The sequence below is a fragment of the Schistocerca nitens genome, chromosome 1, assembly GCF_023898315.1.
Source record: "Schistocerca nitens isolate TAMUIC-IGC-003100 chromosome 1, iqSchNite1.1, whole genome shotgun sequence".
NCBI lineage: Eukaryota > Metazoa > Arthropoda > Insecta > Orthoptera > Acrididae > Schistocerca > Schistocerca nitens.
Genome location: NC_064614.1, coordinates 102,183,935 through 102,204,889, shown reverse-complemented (window position 1 = coordinate 102,204,889; position 20,955 = coordinate 102,183,935). Strand labels below are relative to the sequence as shown.

The window sequence follows — 20,955 nt, the reverse complement described above, 5'->3', positions numbered from 1 at the left end:
ATACTCAGGCTTCAACTTTTCTTTGGATTTTTAGCAGTCTGGGTGTCCCCTACCTTTAAGAATGCCCTTTATTACTGTAAAACACTTATAGGTGTCGATGGTCCAGCAATTAAATAAAATATAAGTTGAATAACAGGGAATCAATAGATTCCTACTTCACGTAAATAGTTATGAACAACAACATAGCTCCCGAGATATTCACTTCTAAATGCATACTACGTCTTCACTGCAGAAGCCACCGAAATCTCACAAGTACACAAGTCGGCACCACTAAATATTTCCATCTCCCGTGACCATGCGTCCGTCGCTCCGTACTGTCCAGGACTCTCTCTTGTACTCTGCCATACTGTCCAGAGCTCTCCGTGTCCTGTGCGACTGTCCCTTGCGCCGCCCTGTTCAGAACTATCTCTCCATTCACTTTGATAGTCGCCTCCATTAGTAACGAGCGCTGTGATTGGCTATAGCGCTCCCATCATGTCTGCAAGCCAGCGTACACTCACAAACATTTTGAAACACGTTTGAAATACTGGATTTACATTTGAATAACTTGAAATTAAATAATTATTCCTATGGATGGACCATAAACACGCTCTACCATACATTACTAAAAACATAAACAAATCAAATAAACATATTTCAAAGGAACAGAAGCAAAAGGTGGGGCAGTAGCCTAATGTCTCTTTCATTTCCAAAACACAGTAAATAATTATCAAAATATCCACGGGTGTACTGCCGGTCTACAGTGTCCAACGGGCACAATATTTCGGCGATCATACATGTCGCCATCATCAGGTGAACTGACGGACTGAGCTCCTGTGAACGTGCCGGCACGGAGATCCGTACACTATGGCTGCTCAGGTGGAACTGGGTTCGGTCGCGGCGGCGGCAGATTTAAATACCCTCCGCCCGCGGCGCGCTCACTCCGCCGTCCGCGCCCCGCGCCACGGTCGCGCGGTGGAACAGATTGCGACGGCGTCTGAGATGACGTCGGTGTGATGGCTCCGTCCGCCGTGGTCGTCACAACTATACATTTGCTCGATTTACTCTTGATTAACCCAATCGCTGGTTCCCAAGCCTTGCTAAGATTATAGCCACAGTCACGATTTATGAGGTCGTCATTGGTGCGAATTTCGATGGCCTCTCTAACAACGCTGTCCCAGTATCTCGACGTCTGTACCAGAATCCTACTGCGTTCATACTCCATAGCGTGATTTTCCGACAAACAATGTTCAGCGACCGCCGACTTGCTCGGATACATCAGTCGAGTGTGCCTCTGGTGTTCACGGCATCGATCCTCGACGGTACGCATCGTCTGACCAATATACGACTTGCCACATTGACACGGAATCTGGTACACGCCGGCCTTCCTCAAACCGAGGTCATCTTTGGCGCTCCCCACCAGTGCACGAGTTTTATTCGGAGGACAAAACACCGTTCCGACCCGGTGTTTCTTCAAAATGCGGGCGATCTTTCCCGAGAGTGCGCCTGTATATGGGATAAACGCAGTGCCTACCTCCTCTCTCGTGATTTCATCCATATCCACAGGTTGTGCTGTAGTGGTTGGGCGGAGAGCACGTTGAATCTGCCACTGTGAGTACCCATTTTTTCGAAATACAGTTCTCAGATGTTCCAATTCATGCGGTAGACTCTCTGCGTCAGAGATAGTGCGCGCCCTATGTACTAGAGTTTTAAGTACCCCATTCCTCTGTGAAGGGTGGTGGCAGCTGTCTGCGTGCAAATACAGATCTCGCACACTGATCTGTATTTGCACGCAGACAGCTGCCACCACCCTTCACAGAGGAATGGGGTACTTAAAACTCTAGTACATAGGGCGCGCACTATCTCTGACGCAGAGAGTCTACCGCATGAATTGGAACATCTGAGAACTGTATTTCGAAAAAATGGGTACTCACAGTGGCAGATTCAACGTGCTCTCCGCCCAACCACTACAGCACAACCTGTGGATATGGATGAAATCACGAGGGAGGAGGTAGGCACTGCGTTTATCCCATATACAGGCGCACTCTCGGGAAAGATCGCCCGCATTTTGAAGAAACACCGGGTCGGAACGGTGTTTTGTCCTCCGAATAAAACTCGTGCACTGGTGGGGAGCGCCAAAGATGACCTCGGTTTGAGGAAGGCCGGCGTGTACCAGATTCCGTGTCAATGTGGCAAGTCGTATATTGGTCAGACGATGCGTACCGTCGAGGATCGATGCCGTGAACACCAGAGGCACACTCGACTGATGTATCCGAGCAAGTCGGCGGTCGCTGAACATTGTTTGTCGGAAAATCACGCTATGGAGTATGAACGCAGTAGGATTCTGGTACAGACGTCGAGATACTGGGACAGCGTTGTTAGAGAGGCCATCGAAATTCGCACCAATGACGACCTCATAAATCGTGACTGTGGCTATAATCTTAGCAAGGCTTGGGAACCAGCGATTGGGTTAATCAAGAGTAAATCGAGCAAATGTATAGTTGTGACGACCACGGCGGACGGAGCCATCACACCGACGTCATCTCAGACGCCGTCGCAATCTGTTCCACCGCGCGACCGTGGCGCGGGGCGCGGACGGCGGAGTGAGCGCGCCGCGGGCGGAGGGTATTTAAATCTGCCGCCGCCGCGACCGAACCCAGTTCCACCTGAGCAGCCATAGTGTACGGATCTCCGTGCCGGCACGTTCACAGGAGCTCAGTCCGTCAGTTCACCTGATGATGGCGACATGTATGATCGCCGAAATATTGTGCCCGTTGGACACTGTAGACCGGCAGTACACCCGTGGATATTTTGATTATCAAATACGCCGGGAGAAACTCAAGAATCACACAGTAAATAATTGACCAATTTCTTCATGAATAGTATATATCGGATATAAACAAAGACATAGATGAATAAATATATTTATAAGCATTCTGTTACCGTTTTTTGATATCCGTTTGTCCTATGGCAGCTCAAGGGAATTAGTTGTTTTGGTTGTGAGGTTAAATAGGAGATTTAGTTTCCTGACCAATCGCACATGTTCAGTCTGGTTTCCCTATGTATTAATGTTGTTTTATGCATACGTATTTAATCAGATTCTACCGATGGTTATTATTTACCACTGCTTCGTTTTAGGTTTATGAAGCCTGGTGACCGTTATGAGGATACGAAAAAGGACCAGCGTTGTTACCTTTTTCTGCTGTTTTCACAACGTTTGCAAAAATAAGCCGTAAATAAATTATTATAATTGGTACAATACGCACTCACCGGATGCCTTAGTCAACAGTTCGGCTTGGCTGGTCGCTTATAACGCTACTGTAGCTGTGGATGTGTTAGGCTGTGATATTACGCTGCAGACCTCCTCACGAGACAACATTCTCTTTAACAACAAAAACGTAAATATAACCTGGATATTATCGATGCAACGCTCTGATATTAACAGAGATTGCTACTAATGATGGCACTGACAGATGGGGGAAGATTCAGCAGTTGGAGTTGCCATCAACGTTTCCCAGGGAACGCATGATTCTTTCACAACCTCAAGGCGGCAACTTCCTTGTTCCTAGCGAAAGAGGAGCTGAGATAAAGCTGTTATATTCAATATGGGACCCAGAAGACCCTCAAAAGGTTGAGAACAGTGTTGACAAGGTGCAACACTTATCTGAAGAAGCAAGGGATCACTGATGATGAACTTTGCGAATGTTAGGCAAGGCAGACTCTGAACACTTGTTGGTCTGTAGTAACCTGAGCGAACCCTGCAACATTCAAACTTGTTTGCAGCGGACGACTGGGCGATTCTGGTTCCTGAACATTGGAGTCATAAAGTGCCAAAATCTCCGTAATTACTATTAGCGTTTAGTTTCTGTTCTATTGTGTTTTACTCTTCCTCGGAGTTGGGTAAATAAAAAGGTATTAATTTTTGTTACGTCGGGATCAGATTCATCTACGTCTACATCTACATGATTACTCTGCAATTCACGTTTAACAGCTTGGCAGAGGGTTAATCGAACCACAATCATACTATCTCTCTACCATTCCACTCCCGAACAGCGCGCTGGAAAAACGAACACCTAAACCTTTCTGTTCGAGCTCTGATTTCTCTTATTTTACTTTGATGATCATTCCTACCTATGTAGGTTGGGCTCAACAAAATATTTTCGCATTCGGAAGAGAAAGTTGGTGACTGAAATTTCGTAAATAGATCTCGCCGTGACGAAAAAAGTCTTTGCTTTAATGATTTCCATCCCAACTCGCGTATCATATCTGCCACACTCTCTCCCCTATTACGTGATAATACAAAACGAGCTGCCCTTTTTTGCACCCTCTCGATGTCCTCCGTCAATCCCACATGGTAAGGATCCCACACCGCGCAGCAATATTCTAACAGAGGTCGAACGAGTGTAGTGTAAGCTGTCTCTTTAGTGGACTTGTTCCATCTTCTAAGTGTCCTGCCAATGAAACGCAACCTTTGGCTCGCCTTCCCCACAATCTTATCTATGTGGTCTTTCCAACTGAAGTTGTTCGTAATTTTAACACCCAGGTACTTAGTTGAATTGACAGCCTTGAGAATTGTACTATTTATCGAGTAATCGAATTCCAACGGATTTCTTTTGGAACTCATGTGGATCGCCTCACACATTTCGTTATTTAGCGTCAACTGCCAACTGCCACACCATACAGAAATCTTTTCTTTGCAACTGATACTGGTCTTCGGATGACCTTACTAGACTGTAAATTACAGCATCATCTGCGAACAACCTAAGAGAACTGCTCAGATTTTCACCCAGGCCATTTATATACATCAGGAACAGCAGAGGTCCCTGCAACTGATATTGGTCTTCGGATGACCTTACTAGACAGTAAATTACAGCATCATCTGCGAACAACCTAAGAGAACTGCTCAGATTGTCATCCAGGTCATTTATATAGATGAGGAACAGCAGAGGTCCCAGGACGCTTCCCTGGGGAACACCTTATATCACTTCAATTTTACTCGATAATTTGACGTCTATTACTACGAACTGCGACCTTCCTTACAGGAAATCACGAATCCAGTAGCACAACTGAGACGATACCCCATAGGCCCGCAGCTTGATTAGAAATCGCTTGTGAGGAAAGGTGTCAAAAGCTTTCCGGAAATCTAGAAATACGGAATCAACCTGAGACCCCCTGTCGATAGCGGCCATTACTTCGTGCGAATAAAGAGCTAGCTGCGTTGCACAAGAACGATGTTTTCTGAAACCAACCTGATTACGTATCAATAGATCGTTCCCTTCGTGGTGATTTATACTGTATGAATACACTATATGCTCCAAAGCCCTACTGCAAACCGACGTCATTGATATAGGTCTGTAGTTCGATGGATTACTCCTACTACCCTTCTTAAACACTGGTGCGACCTGCGCAGTTTTCCAATCTGTAGGTACAGATCTATCGGTGTGCGAGCGGTTGTATATGATTGCTAAGTAGGGAGCTATTGTATCAGCGTAATCTGAAAGGAACCTAATCGGTATACTATCTGGACCTGAAGACTTGCCCGTATCAAGCGATCTGAGTTGCTTCGCAACCCCTGTGGTATCTACTTCTAAGAAACTGATGCTAGCAGCTGTTTGTGTTTCAAATTCTGGAATATACCATTCGTCTTCCCTGGTGAAGGAATTTCGGAGTAGAAACAACCAAAGATCGTAGAGGAATCTTGATGTTCTGTTACAGTGATTGCTCAGGGTTTATATTTCCAGCATGATGTTTCTGCCATTATGCTTAACTTATGGAACCTCCAGTAGAAACACGTGAAGAGACGTATTTAAGGGAGATACTAGAGTTACGAGCAGCTGGTGCTGGAGTTCTCTAGGTGAGTGATAAGAGATAAGCAGAAGGTACTCACGCCTCTGAGGAAGTGGTGCATGTGCTCGGGCTTGGTGTCGACGACCAGGTTGTGGATCTCCTTGCTCTTGATCTCCTTGAGCACGGAGCGGTAGGTGTCCGGGTCGGCCTGCCGCAGGTGGATCTCGACGTCGCGGTTGGTGGGCGCTCGCACCAGCTCCCGCAGCTTGATCAGGCCTGTCCGCACACCAAGGGCCGGCTGTCATCTCACCCCTATCACCGTGGCAACACTTACTGGCGGGGTCAGCTGGCTGTAGCGGTGGCGGGGTTGGGGACTGGGATGTGTCACTACAGTCTGAGAGAAAAAGCAACTAACACGAGCAACGAGTTGGTACAGGAGAACACACCTGGAAGATGGAAATATCTACGTCGTTTCGAAGTCATATGTCTCATCCACTTTAGAGGCTTAGGTGGTGCTGGGGTGCTGTCGTTTGGTTCGTAATCCTGGAATCTGCTCTTAGATAAGATATCTGTATGATACGAAAAGTGCCAATTGATCCTGAATAAAGAAAAATGCGAAGTTATTCACACGAATACTAAAAGAAATCAGCTAAATTTCGATTACGCGATAAGTCACACAAATCTGAGGGCTGTAAATTCAACTACATACTTAGGGATTACAATTACAAATAGCCTAAATTGGAACGATCACATAGGTAATATTGTGGGCAGAGCAAACCAAAGACTGCGATTCATTGGCGGAACACTTAGAAAGTACGAGGGCTATTCCGAAAGTAAGGTCCGATAGGTCGCGAAATGGAAACCACGGTAAAAATCAAAAATGTTTTATTTGCAACAGTTAGATACACCTTGCAGCTACTTATCTCCATAGTCGCCGACCCGACTTAGACGTGTATCGTAGCGTTGTACCAACTTTCCCATACCCTCGCTATAGAAGGCAGCCGCCAGTGCTCTCCGCCAATTCTCTACGCTGGCCTACGGCTCGTTGTCTTGTGCCGAAATGTTGTCTTCATAACCAGCGGTTCATGTGACCTGAGCTGAAACTCAGAGGGAGACAATTACGGGCTGTATTGTGGGTAATCTCACATTTCCATTTGAAAACGATGCAGGAGCATCTTCATTGCCCCTGCAGAATGCGGCTGAGAATTGTCTTGAAGACGAAACAGCACGACAGTTATGTAATGTTAGCTGCATAGCTTCAGGGGAAATTTCTCACCAGGCCCCCGTACTTGGCGGCAGACACTATTTTCTAGACATCTTTACGCACTCACTGCGAGCTCAGAAATGAGAAGAGCGACGTGATGCTAACTGGGGTTATACTAGAGACACTACCCAACACATCTGTGCAAAGCTTTATCGGATTTTCATAGTAGTTTCCATTTCGTGACCGATCGGACCTTACTTTCGGAATAGCCCTCGTACAACAGGTCTACCAAAGAGACTGGTTACACCACGCTTGTCCGCCCTATTCCGGAGTAATGCTGTGCGGTGTTTGATCCGCATCAGGTGGGACTGACAGATGATATCGACAAAGTACAAAGAAGGGCAGCTCGTTTTGTGTTATCGCGAAATAGCGAAGATAGTGTCACAGACATGAAACGTGAATTGGAGTGGCAATCATTAAAACAAAGGCTTTTTTCGTTGCGACGGGATCTTCTCATGAAATTTCAGTCACACGTTTTCTCCTCCGATTGCGAAAACATTCTGTTGGCACCCACCTACATAGGGAGAAATGATCATCAGGATAAAATAAGAGAAATCAGGGCTCGCACGGAAAAATTTAAGTGCTCGTTTTCCCGCGTACTTTTCGAGAGTGGAACGGTAGAGAGACAGCATGAAGGTGGTTCATTGAACCCTCTGCCAGGCACTTCATTGTGAATAGCAGAGTAATCACCTAGATGTAGTTAAAGTGGCATGCTTAGTAACCTGTAACATTGCCGGACAGCTCCATTTATTCCTTAACCATTTTATTTTGTTGAGGGTAAACATAAATGTGTGGTTATTTTCCTTGATCTCTTAATTTGAAGTAACAATATGAAAAAACTGATTCCTTCCATTTTGATTTGTAATGCGTGGAGGGGTGGGATGTACAGAATTACGCATAAGAACCTCCAGTGATTCAAAGACGGCTACGCAATAACTACAAGACACACAGAAGACAGACGCACATCTGTGGACAGAGCAGCTCTCCCAGTTTGGAGCTCATATAACAGGTGCTCAGTATAGGCACCGAAGGTGAGGAGGCAAATGGCAAATCTTACATGCAATTCATTTACACGAATTGTCTGGGAAGACGCGACAGCAGCCTGTTTTGCATATCTATTCATTGGGTTGCCTGGCTGCAGGTGCGAACTTATTCGATGTGACAAGACGGAGCGGAGCACAGGGTTGACAAAGAAGCCTGAAGACAGCTATAATTAAATGAGTTCTGCAAGCCATTATCAGGCTTTCGTGTACCACTGGGACATACATACGTATCAGTAACACACAGAAAATTACCACTGGCGCTCGGGTAACCTATCGTGGGACACCTACAGGGTTTGGACAAAAATACGGAAACACCAAAAACACTAAATATTACCATTGGTGATACGGTGTAGGAAACCCATTAGCATTCGAAATAGCTTCGTGTCGCTTCAGAATGGATAAACGTCGAAGTACAGCAAGATTTTGGAACATATATTGTGTTCAAAGATTATGAATTACCTCGAAGAAAACTGTCTATTGACACACCGTCAATATGGGTTTAGAAAACATCGTCCCTGTTAAACACAACTAGCTCTTTATTCACATGATGTGTTGAGTGCTGTTGACAAGGGATTCCAGATCTAATCCGTATTTATGGATTTCCGGAAGACTTTTGACACTGTACCACACAAGCACCTTGCAGTGAAATTGCGTGCTTATGGAATATCGTCTCAGTTATGTGACTGGATTTGTGTAGTAGTAATTGACGGAAAGTCATCGAGTAAAACAGAAGTGATTTCTGGCGTTCCCCAAGGTAGTATTATAGACCCTTTGCTGTTCCTTATCTACATAAACGATTTGGGAGATAATCTGAGCAGTCGTCTTAGGTTGTCTGCAGATGACGCTGTCGTTTATCGGCTAATAAAGTCATCAAAACATCAAAACAAATTGTAAAACGATTTAGAAAGATATCTGAATGGTGCGAAAATTGCAGGTGATCCTAAATAACGAAAAGTGTGAGATCATCCACCTGAGTGCTAAAAGGAATTCGTTAAACTTCGGTTACACGATAAATCAGTCTAATCTAAAAGCCGTAAATTCAACTAAATACCTAGGTATTATAATTACGAACAACTTAAATTGGAAAGAACACATAGAAAATGATGTGGGCAATGCTAACCAAAGACTGCGTTTTATTGGCAGGACACTAGGAAAATCTAACAGATCTACTAAGGAGACTGCCTACACTACGCTTGTCCGTCCTCTTTTAGAATACTGCTGCACGGTACGGGATCCTTACCAGATAGGACTGACGTAGTACATCGAAAAAGTTCAAAGAAGGGCAGCACGTTTTCTATTATCACTAAATATGGGAGAGAGTGTCATAGAAATGATACAGGATTTCGGCTGGACATCATTAAAAGAAAGGCGTTTTTCGTTGCGACGGAATCTTCTCACAAAATTCCAAACACCAACTTTCTCCTCCGAATGCGAAAATATTGTGTTGACACCGACCTACATAGGGAGGAACGATCACCACGATAAAATAAGGGAAATAAGAGCTCGTACGGAAAGATATAGGTGTTCGTTCTTTCCGCGCGCTATGCGTGAATGGAATAATAGAGAATTTTGAATGTGGTTCGATAAACTCTCTGCCAGGCACTTAAATGTGATTTGCAGAGCATCCATGTATATGTAGAAGTCCTGTGTGGTTTTCAAGGGAATCAAGTTCAGATAACGATGGCGACGGTGAAATGCGATCGCAATCTTTACTCCAAACCAAGCAACATGGGTTCAATAATATTGAGATATGGTGTTTGCGGTAGCCACGTAAGATACTGTAATTCATCCTCGTGCTCATAAGAACAGTCTTGGACGATGGGAGTGTGTGAATATGTGCACTGTCGTCTTGGGACACAGCACTACCATGGGGAACAAACACTGTGGAATGGGATGGACCTGATCAGCCAAAATGGTCATAAAAACCTTGGCACTAATGTGAAAGAGCAGAATAACCGTGGGGCTAGTGGAATACAAGAATACGGCTGCCCAGATCATCACCGAATCATCGCCATGTTTCAATCGTGGGACGTAAACTCGGCCGTTAGTTGGATCATCTGATCAAATGACTTTCTTCCGCTGATGGCTTTGGCGCTACGATTTCATGATACAGATATGTGCATCACTAATGGGTGGTTTTGGAATTCCATCTCGTCTGTCAGTCCGTTGTTTACGGAAAGCTTGTCGTGTAGTTTTTGTGCTGACAAGTTTCACGAGTGCGAAATTCAGTTTTGTAGTATCTTTTGCAGCTCCCGTCGTCTTACTTTTCGTCACAATCGTCTTCAGTGGCCGTCTGTCACGATCCCTATACATTCACTTTCGTTCGCGTTGTAATTTAAAGGATGATGTTTTTGTGCTTTCCCTGTTTGCGCAATAAATATTTGATACGGTGCCACTTGAGACACCAAACATTTCGGCCCCCTTGGGTACGGAAGCACTGACAATACGAGCGTCAACAACTTGCCCAGGCTCGAATTCACTTAGCTCGGACGTTCACCACCCCACAGCTACACAGAACACTGTTCTGACCGCGACTGACTCTTGCAGTGTATTTAGCGTTTACGTAGGAGCCGTCCGCAATCGAATATAACAGAGAAACCTGCAGACTGGGCTACCATATGCATTTACGTTCAGGCAAGCCATTCTCCCGGTGCTCCCATATTTTTGTAAAATCGCTAACGACCCAGTGTGAGTGAAAGCTGTAAGTCTTTCAGTGCTTCTTTATCTGTCTGCTACATACAAATCAAGTCGTCCTGAATACCTTGTATTATCTCTTGTGGAAGTTTGTGTCGGAGACTGGGTTAGCTACGATCATTGGGTAGTGCTGTCTTTTCTTTTTTTTTAATAATGAAAAGAAGTGAGCCGGGTAAAAGGTTTTAACTGATGACACATTGGCTACGCTTTCATTTTATCTCTCAATTTGTGGGTTTCTCTGTTGTATTTGGGAGTGATTCAGATTTCGTAATTTAGCCAGGTGGAAATAACCGAACGCTGACACGCGATGACACAAGTAGAAATCTTTGTATTTTGCGTTGTTTGTAACAGAGAATAAATGGAAAATTGCGGCAAACTGAAACATGTGATGAAACTAATCCAGTCTACTGTCTGGAAATGAGCAACCTAGGAGCGTGTTAAGAAACGTCCAATCATGCAAAAGTTTTCATATAACCACATGTCGTAATTTCACCGGTATGGATTTAATTACTGTTGTACTAAATAGCGTAGTCACAGGATGACAGTTATTGAACTATACTAAAGAAAAATAAGTTAGTTACAAATACGGCGTGCGCACGCTTTATTCTACACGTGAACGTCACTGCAGATATTCGGATGTAGGTCATGGCATGTTCGATATGCCTGCCATCATTGGCGATGATGTGGCGCAGACGAATAGCGAAATTCCGCATGACCCCTGAAGTATCGTAACATCGATGCTGTCGACGACCTCCTGAATGACTGTTTTCAGCTCAGCAATGGTTTTAGTGTTATTGCTGTACACCCTGTCTTTAATATAGCCCCATAAAAACGAGTCGCCTATGTTTAGCTTCGGAGAATGTGGCGGCCAATCGAGGACCATGCCAGTGGCCTCTAGGTACCACACAGCGGGAATGAGGTCCCCAAAATGATCCTCCAGGATATGAAACACCCTCCTGCTTCGACGGGGTCGAGTTCCGTATTGCATGGACCACATATTGTCGAAATCACGGTCATTTTGGATAATGGGAATAAAATCGTCTTCCAAAACCTTCACGTACCGTTCGGCAGCCACTGTGCCATCAAGTAATATCGCACTGATTATTCCGTGAGTGGACATTGCACATCATACAGTCACCCATTGAGGTTGAAGAGACATCTCGGTCGCGAAATGCGGATTCTCAGTCTCCCAAAGGCGCCAAATTTGATTATTGACTAACTCAACCAAATGAAAGTGAGCTTCATCGCTAAACCAAACCATACAGCGCATATTAATTCTCATCATGCCCCGCGGCCAACCGCGCAGTTTGAACATCCTAACGCAAGCCGTTCAGACGATATGACGATTTCATTTCATATTTTTCAATAATTGTCATCCTGTATTTATTAATTTAGCTAAAGGTAAGTCAAAGACAGAGAAAACTTACAATCCTGTCGGTGGCTGGTTACATGAGACGCGAAATGTCTGTATAGCTTACTAAATAAACTTTGATTGTGAAATAAGCTGTGCTAAAATTACCGCCATGCCTTTAATTTGCCGGCCGAAGTGGCCGTGCGGTTAAAGGAGCTGCAGTCTGGAACCGCAAGACCGCTACGGTCGCAGGTTCGAATCCTGCCTCGGGCATGGATGTTTGTGATGTCCTTAGGTTAGTTAGGTTTAACTAGTTCTAAGTTCTAGTGGACTAATGACCTCAGAAGTTGAGTCCCATAGTGCTCAGAGCCATTTGAACCATTTGTCTTTAATTTGGTCAAGACAATACACTGTAGTGCGGAAACATGGAACCCAAAGATTACATGTTTTAATTTCTTCTTGTGTACGGAGGGCTTGCTTGAACTTTTATTCTAACAAGTTTAGTAGATCAAATACTGATAAGTCAATGGTGACAAAGCAGCACTGCTAGACACACGCTGTACTCACACAAAAATGTTCACTTGCCACGCAAACTTCCGTGTGCTTGTCGCTGCCTTGCTGGCTGTCGTGTTATGGCCGTAGGGACACAACCCTGCCCTGTTCTGACATTATCAGCTTGTTTTGACCAAGTGTGCAACAAGGTTGATATGTCAATTATTTTATGACTCGAAGACCATACTGCAATGTTGAAGAAGACCACAGGCAACAATACACGTCGTCAGGAACAACAAACAGACGCATTTACTCGAAGATACGTCAATGGTAAGCTGCTGATGTTTCTTGAACTAATTTTGTAAACTTACATATACAATGAAATTCAAAGCCGGAGTAGGAACATCGCTATTCTACCAAGATTTACGTTGTACATATATTCAGCGTTCGCAGTAGTAAATTCAATAATAAATAAACGATACTTAAACCTCAGTTTTAAAAAAATTAAAAGTAATCGTAGTCGCAGAGGTAGTAGCTTCCAGCTAGTAAGCAAGCACATTAAGGTTTACCATTCTGCCCACGGTTAGATCCTGAGAGACGGAGCGAAGTCTGGGTTTGAGTGGGAAATGAAATCAGCATTCTCTTTTTGAAAGGAACTGTTCTGGCATTTGCCGGATCCCCGACGGATATTTGTATCGCACTTTTCCCGAATACAAAATATGCAGTGTACTGTTTCTGTGTCACCTCATTCGGCTTAAACGGCTCTATGACGAAAGCAGTTATCAAAGAACGTTCTTACAAGACAGCTCTATTCGCCACGTTCTCATTATTATGCACTCTTATACTCTGTCTTCCTCGCTCTGTGTTCGACATTATTCGAGAAAACTATTAGCTAACGAAGATACTTGTTGAACCTAGTTTCACAACCTTAAACTGATAAAAAGTATCATTTTCTTCATATCGGAAACAGCCGAGATCGAACTATTATAATGTTTTCAATCTTACAGGAAACACAGAAGCTTCTCATTAATTGCAAAATAATTATAAATAATGGAGACTATATTACTAGTAACTTTTGTATACTACGGAAATGCCACAAAAAGTCTATCATAACAACAAGAAATTGTAATAGCTCTCCCATCAACTCAGTAAAATTCTGCTGGAATCTAGAAAGGAGATAGTCTGATGTATGTCTGTGAATGCCAAAACAACTGTACGAGTACATTTTCCTGGTGGTTCAGGCAGTCAGTCTCTAATTAATTTACGTAGTAGTTAAGTACTACATAATTTACTACATGCTAATGCGCCACAGGCCAGGGTATATACCGTAATACCGGCCTTTGATTCCGCAAATGCTTATTGGATGCTAATTAGTGTCAACTGGCGGCTGTGATAATCCAGCTTGATCGATGGGATAATGTGATCGTATTAGCTAAATCGGTGACACGTGTACCCTGTGCATTCATCTAACGTATGATACATTTGTAGTACTTAATTTTTATTTTAGAGCTTATTTTCAGTCGAATTTATCGCGTTAAGTATTACCACAACGAGATGTGGAACAAGTATTCGTCACAGCAAAAGCATCGAGTCAGCTGCGAAACCGTACAATAATCCGAAATGCCACTGCCTGCTATTGTTTGCGAAGCAGCCCGCCCGCTTCAGTGACAAAACTGTGGCAGAAATATTGAGAATGTTGCCGGTGCAGGTGAATGGTAACAAACGTTTGTAAGGATGTCATCTTAATCGTACGTAAAAAGTAGACATCTCTGTTAGTTCTTTCTTTCTTCCTGGAGTGAAGATGATTAGAAGTACAAAGAGAAGAAGCAGCATGAGCAGGTAAAATTCTGATGTACTTGTATTCAGACGTATCTGCCTCAGTGCATTAGTCTTTGGACTGATAACTACGATATTAGCCTGGAATGCGCGTGGATACGTATGGCTCAGCTATCTGCGGCACGATGATAATTTTCTGAAAAAGGATTTTCGTCTTTTGTTGCACGTTGATGTATATTCGTACGTACTCCAGAAGCTTAAGTGCTGTCGTAGTGGTGAGAGCTATGAATCATTGTCTCGCATGTAATTCTCCTGTGGACCGACACAGGTCCTACATCTTTGTTGGCCATCAGAGTTTCATTCGTGTATGACTTCAAGACCCATTATTGTTAACAGAGCACCGAGCGACGTTTACGTTGCCTCTGTTTTACAGAGATATATGACAAAGGGGAATTGCCTGAAGACTTCCTTGCCACATTTATGACACCAATAGAGAAAAAGAGAATCACTAAAATACGTGAAGAGCATAGGACCATCAGTCGAATTTCTCATGCAGCTAAAGTGTTGCTGAAAGTGTTGAATAGAAGGCTATATGGCAAGCTGGACAGATTGATTGCAGAGGAGCATTTCGGATTTAAAATAGGAAAAGGGACAAGAGATGCTATTGGCCTGTTAAGAGCTACAGGGGAAAGATATATGGAGAAAGGTAGAGAAATCTTTGCAGTTTTTATAGATTTAGAAAATGCTTTTGACAGGGTTCAGTGGAACAAGCTGATGGGTGTTTTGAAGAGGAAAGGAGTGGATTGGAAAGAGGGACGATTGATGCAGAATCTATATTTACACCAGAAAGTAAGAATAAGGATTATAAATGATATTGGCAGAAGGAAGCAGCAGTGAACGAGGTGTTAAACAAGGATGTTGCCTTTCCACACTGTTGTTTAACGCATACCTTGAAGAGATTATTGCAAAAGGCTTAGATGGGAAAAGAAGAATATGTATTGGTGGAAAGAGAATAGAATGTATAAGATTTGCTGATGACGTGGTATTAGTGGCAGAAAGTGAGCGTACAGTGAATAAGATGCTGAAAGATCTGAATGAAGCTTGTGTGGAATATGGGATGCAAATAAACACATAAAAAAGAGTATGGTCATCAGTACAAGACGCAGTCTGCCCAATACTAAAATAGGACAATCTACCATTAGCCAAGTAAGTGCATATAAATATCTTGGAAGCAGAATTACTAAAGACTTGAGATGTCACCAGGAGGTGAAAACTCGAATTGCCATAGCGAAGGAGGCATTCAATAGGAAGAGGAGAATCTTATGTGGCAAATTAGATAAAGGTCTAAGGAAAAGGCTTGGAAAATGTTTTGTCTGGAGTGTGGCACTATATGAGGCAGAAACATGGACGCTGAGACGAGAGGATATAAAAAGGTTAGAAGCATTTGAGATGTGGATGTGAATGGAGAGACTAAGCTGGATGGAAAGAGTGAGTAATGAATGAGTATTGGAAAGGGTTGGTGAGAGAAGGTATGTGCTGAAGGTTGTAAGAGAAAGGAAAAAGAACTGGTTGGGACATTCATTGAGAAGGGAGTGCTTGCTAGACTCAGAGGAAGAAGGAGATACAAGATGAGAGACGACATAAAGGGAAGAGGAAATTATGCAAACCTGAAGAGGATCGATGGAGATCGGACAACCTAGAGAACTACCATGTGAAACCATGCCTTTTTGCAGAACATTTTCGATGATGATAATGATGATGATGATGATGTTTTACAGAGAAATATTTCCGGTAATCGCTTGAATCTTAACTAACAGATTAAATGTTCGCCTTGACTGCATTAATGTTTCAAATGACCAGTTTCGTTTCAACATGAACCATCCTCAGATCTGTAGTCAACCGTAAAATAATTAGTAACTACTCTACGAAATAAAAAAATATGCCTACCTCAAACATCAAATGCGCCAGAACGTACCTGAATGGATCGTTTACAATAGGAACTTCCCCACTATCAGTAAACTTACACACTAAGTCACTTAATAAAATAGGGGTTTCGTAGAATCCACATTATTAATGTCGTCCATAAGGCCATATAAAAATACATAATATTTCCTGCACCAGTTTCAGGTGTGGCTAGTTTTCGGCCGCTCACTGTCAAATTTAGTAAAGCACTGAATCGCATTGACAGTGACAGCACTTCACACATAAGAAGGAATCTGGGAAATGACGCCAATCCTCGAAATCTTTTGTGTTGAAGGTGGCCACATCGGAATAGTAAATAAGGGCACCTGAAGAATTCTCTGGTTGACCTTCGAAATGAAAGAGCCTAAAGGGACCAGCTGTTTATTTAATGTGATCACTTAAAATGGCATTCTCAGCAGAGTACAGGCATCTGTGAGACGAGGCCTGTGTAGCGCAAAAACGATAGGGAAAGCAGTAAGATTCCCGTTGTGGCTAGACAATTATGGAGTGTGAGTCACAATAATACCGAAAGAAACCTTACTGTTCAGCATGCAAGAGGTACCTGAGTGTGAAGAATTTTGTCCCAGATAAAGTTAAGGAAGGAGGTATGTTATTACCAGTCAGAGAATATACAATCACGCCTCTCCCGAAGTAGCAATTGCAGAAGAAGTCGTCATATTGGACTAATATGGAGCAGAGGTTGCTATACCAGGTTTTACAGGAGTAATCGTCGTTATTTGAAGAGATGTGATAGTGACATTGTGTATGATGAAATTCCTACCAGAAATGCAAGACCAGTTGCCCATAAACTGTACCGAATTCCGTATCAATTACAGTCCGCTGTAGAGGAAACACTCGAGCGACAACTTGACGCAGGAAGTTTTGAACCATCAGCTAGCCCCTGGGAGTGTCAGACAGCAGTTGTACCTACGAAATCAACTAATGGTGAGAAGACCTATTGCCTATGTGTAGATATGAGAGCAGGATATAAGGTTACAAACCATGACACGTACGCCTTGACACGTATAAAGGAACTTTGGGCAGATTAGTAAACTGTAGGTTTTCACAATTCTTGATATGCACTTAGGCTGCCATCAGATCTCAATAGCTCCCAAGGACCGTCCAGAAACCGATTTAATTTTACCATGTAGCTTGTACATACCTTTACAGATGCCTTTTCACTTAAGAAACAGATCTGCCACATTTCAAAGATTTGCTGATTTCTTGTTATGAGTCCTGACACCCAACACCTGCCTGACACACTAAAAGCTTATCAGGGGAACGCTGTGACACCCCTGCCTGCTGCTTTGATAGAACTTCACAGAGGCAACCTGCCTGCTGTGAGAAGAGCATCGTAGAAGGCGATACCGCTGCCTCATTCAGGACGTAGATATGCTCTCCATTCTACGTATCCATTTCCACTACAGTCAGGTGACTACAAATGACTTGATTAATAATGTGGAAAATTAAAGTGGTTCTGGTGGCTTAGTCAAGTGTCGCTTATTATATACGTTTAGTTTTTGTACTGCAAGAGCCAAGGCCTTCTGGAGCCTTTACCCGCCCTTCTCCTCTCCAGAATGAGGCTGTGTTACTTAATCAAATGTTTTGCCGTGCTGTGTTGCACTGCGGTACTCAGTTGTAGCATATGAGCTGTTTCTGTATACTTTTAGCGTTTATGTAATTTTACGAGAGTTTACTGAAAAGTAATGCTCCATCTTCAACAGTTGGCAGCATTGGTATGCGGCAGTTACTGACTTGTTCCGTAGCCTCTTCTCTACATCTCCAGTTGGCGGGAATCCTTAGCATTGAACGGTTGTGTTGTTACAGTGTAAAGTATGGAACCCTGCGCAGACGGTCGGTCATTGCGATTTAAGCAACGTGCAGTCGTTGAATTCTTAACAGCAGAAGGCGTCACCCCAAAGGAGATTCATCAGAGAACGAAAGCAGTTTATGTTGATTGTGTTGATGTGAGTGCTGTGCGTCATTGGGCGAGTACGTTTAAAGATGCTGAGGCGGGAACATTTGACCTGACCTGCGTGACAAACAGAGTCGGACGTCCTCTGACAGCAACCACCGAGTTTCACAAGCAAAATGTTGAGGGACTGTTTGAGGAAGATCGTCGTATCACTCAGAGAGGAACTACAAGCACAATCGGCGTTTCACAAGAACGTGTGGGTCACCTTATTGCTTTGCTTGGCTATCGGAAGATCTGTGCACTATGGGCACCGCCGGTGCTGATTCCTGAAATGAAATCGCAGAGACTTGAAATTCGCCAGGAACTCCTCTCGCGGTACGAGAATGGAGGTGACGCCTTTCTCCTTTCAATTGTGACAGGAGACGAAACGTCGGTACACCATTGCTTCGAGACTGTGACTGCTGAAACGGAGTGTCGACTTCTTCCGTGACGGCTTCAGAAAACTTGTTGACCGTTGGCAGAAATGTATCCAGTTGGCTGGCGATTATGTGGAAAAGTAAATATTGATAATTAAAGATCACATTCTAAGGATTATTTCTGCGTTTGATTTATTAAAATATTTCTATCCAAACCCAATTAACGAAGGTGGAGGCATTGCTTTTCATTCAACCCTCGTATATGGGTATTGTATACACAGAGGAACTGTGAGTGGAGGGCACCCCCTTACAGTGAAACCATTAGTAACTTCAAGACACACAGTGCAAGCATTTTTGTGTTTCCTGTCAGTGACTCTTGGTTAGTTCCTGAATGAAAACATCGCCTTCTGACTTTTTTTTGCCTAGAACCCATTCATGTGCGCGCACAGCATGTTGAGTATATGTTCTCCTATATTTTTGATGCGTTTTGTAATTCCTCCCACATTGACTGTGTGTGTGGTTCAGCCCACCGACCTATTGGTTATTCCCTTCTGTTAAGTAATACCAAGTGATTTATTTGTTTCTGATAAATTCGCACAGGATCAGTTACACATTTCTTGAGTAATGGAATTGTCTGTGGTAAATAATGCGAATGAAGTGGATTGTTGTGATGGCAAGCTTTAGGTGGATGGCGTGCCACTCGCCGTTATCAGCCATGACCCACCTGTCAGAGTTACCCCAAATGCTTGTGTTTACTATCTGTATGCACAAAATATTACACGCTGCTGCCAGAGCAACCATTTTCAAGGTGCTGTAGATCCCCCCCCCCCCCCCCCCCCCGCGCGGAGTCTTCCCTGCGAACCCACGCCGCTCTCCATGACCACTGCTGCTTTTGCCAGCTATCTGTTAACTCTCTGCTGTCGCCTGTATTCTGCGAACTCCAGTCTGGCTGGGAACAAAATCGGCCCATAGCGTGGTTCACCGTAATTGCGGTGGTGATACCAATGAGACGAGTTTCCATGTTTAGCATTGGAGTCCTTTTCCCTTGTCAGGGTTGTAATCGCTGATAATGCATCATAATGACTTATACTTGATGTTTAATGATACCATAGCTACGAGTTAATGATATACACAAAACGTGTACCCTACCACACAGAGGCTTGCTAGCAGTAATAGGAGCAGATCTTTATTTAGTACTTAACCTTCGTCATATTTTACTTGCCACATATTCTGTAACAGCTTTACACTATTTCTGACGGTTTACGTTTCCCCTTCTACAGCAAACACAGTACCCTTAGAATCAGCCATAGCGACTAAAGCAACAATAACTATTCTTAGTACATCACCCTCATTTGCAACTTCACTAATCTGCCCATATAACCCTGAACTCTGTACCCTTGGAACGGCCTAAAGGAAACCAAATGAACGTCTTTTTAATGCTAGTAGAGTTTTGTTGATTACACGAGCAAAACATTCTGTATTATATTGGCTGTTTGCAGGTGGGGGCTTTTGGCAGCTCTTCGGTTCAATATGGAGGTAATAGTTTTGCCTTAGAACACACCTAATGCTGTGACGTTAAGTGGTGTTCAAGGACACAAAACCTGTTTTTATACTGAAAGAGCTATTCCGCAGTAACATGTCCGGGAAAGCCGTATAGTGGACTACACTATGAACCGTAGACCTTTTGGCTACTTGCTTTTTATATTTGATCACTGGAACAAACTAAAATACAACCAAGAAAGTCTATGCCCCGTTCGGCCGTAACTCTAACATGAAGCCGAGAGAACAAATGCTCCATCATCCGTTACACTGGTACAGTTTTGTACACTGACTTGATTAGCTGTTCCAAAACTTACATGTCAAAATGAGGAAATCCTAAAATGCTGTTGACTTCAAAGGTTTCGATTTAGTGACGTAAATTTTGTTACTTTTATGCTGTGTTCAGTTAATCTATCCCATATCTTTACGCAGACCAAATCTACCACTCTTACAATCATGATACGAAACCACTGCAGTCATACATATAACATCATACATTTAGCTTTAATTTGTTTCTTTGTACATTTAGCTTTAATTTGTTTCTTTGTATTTACCAAGTACGAATTACTGGTATGACCCTATTAGTCATTGTACTCCCACCTTTCGGTAAGAGAACCACACCAGCCAGACATTACGCCAAAGCTTGGAATCTCACATCAGCTGCTGAGTCTCGCACGGCTGCATGCAGTGCTGTCTGTCACTATGGTCCTTAATGCCGCACAGCAGTAGATGAAGAA

At 43.5% G+C, this 20,955-nt stretch overlaps 1 protein-coding gene across 1 annotated transcript in view; it reads right to left on the bottom strand.

The window, feature by feature from the left end:
* LOC126251972 (glutamate receptor ionotropic, kainate 2) overlaps positions 1-20,955 on the bottom strand; it is a 403,333-nt gene that overhangs the window by 204,700 nt on the left and 177,678 nt on the right. Inside the window, exon 4 of the mRNA XM_049953123.1 lies at positions 5,867-6,042. Coding sequence (XP_049809080.1) covers positions 5,867-6,042 — 176 coding nt within the window. The remainder of the gene's footprint in view (positions 1-5,866; positions 6,043-20,955) is intronic.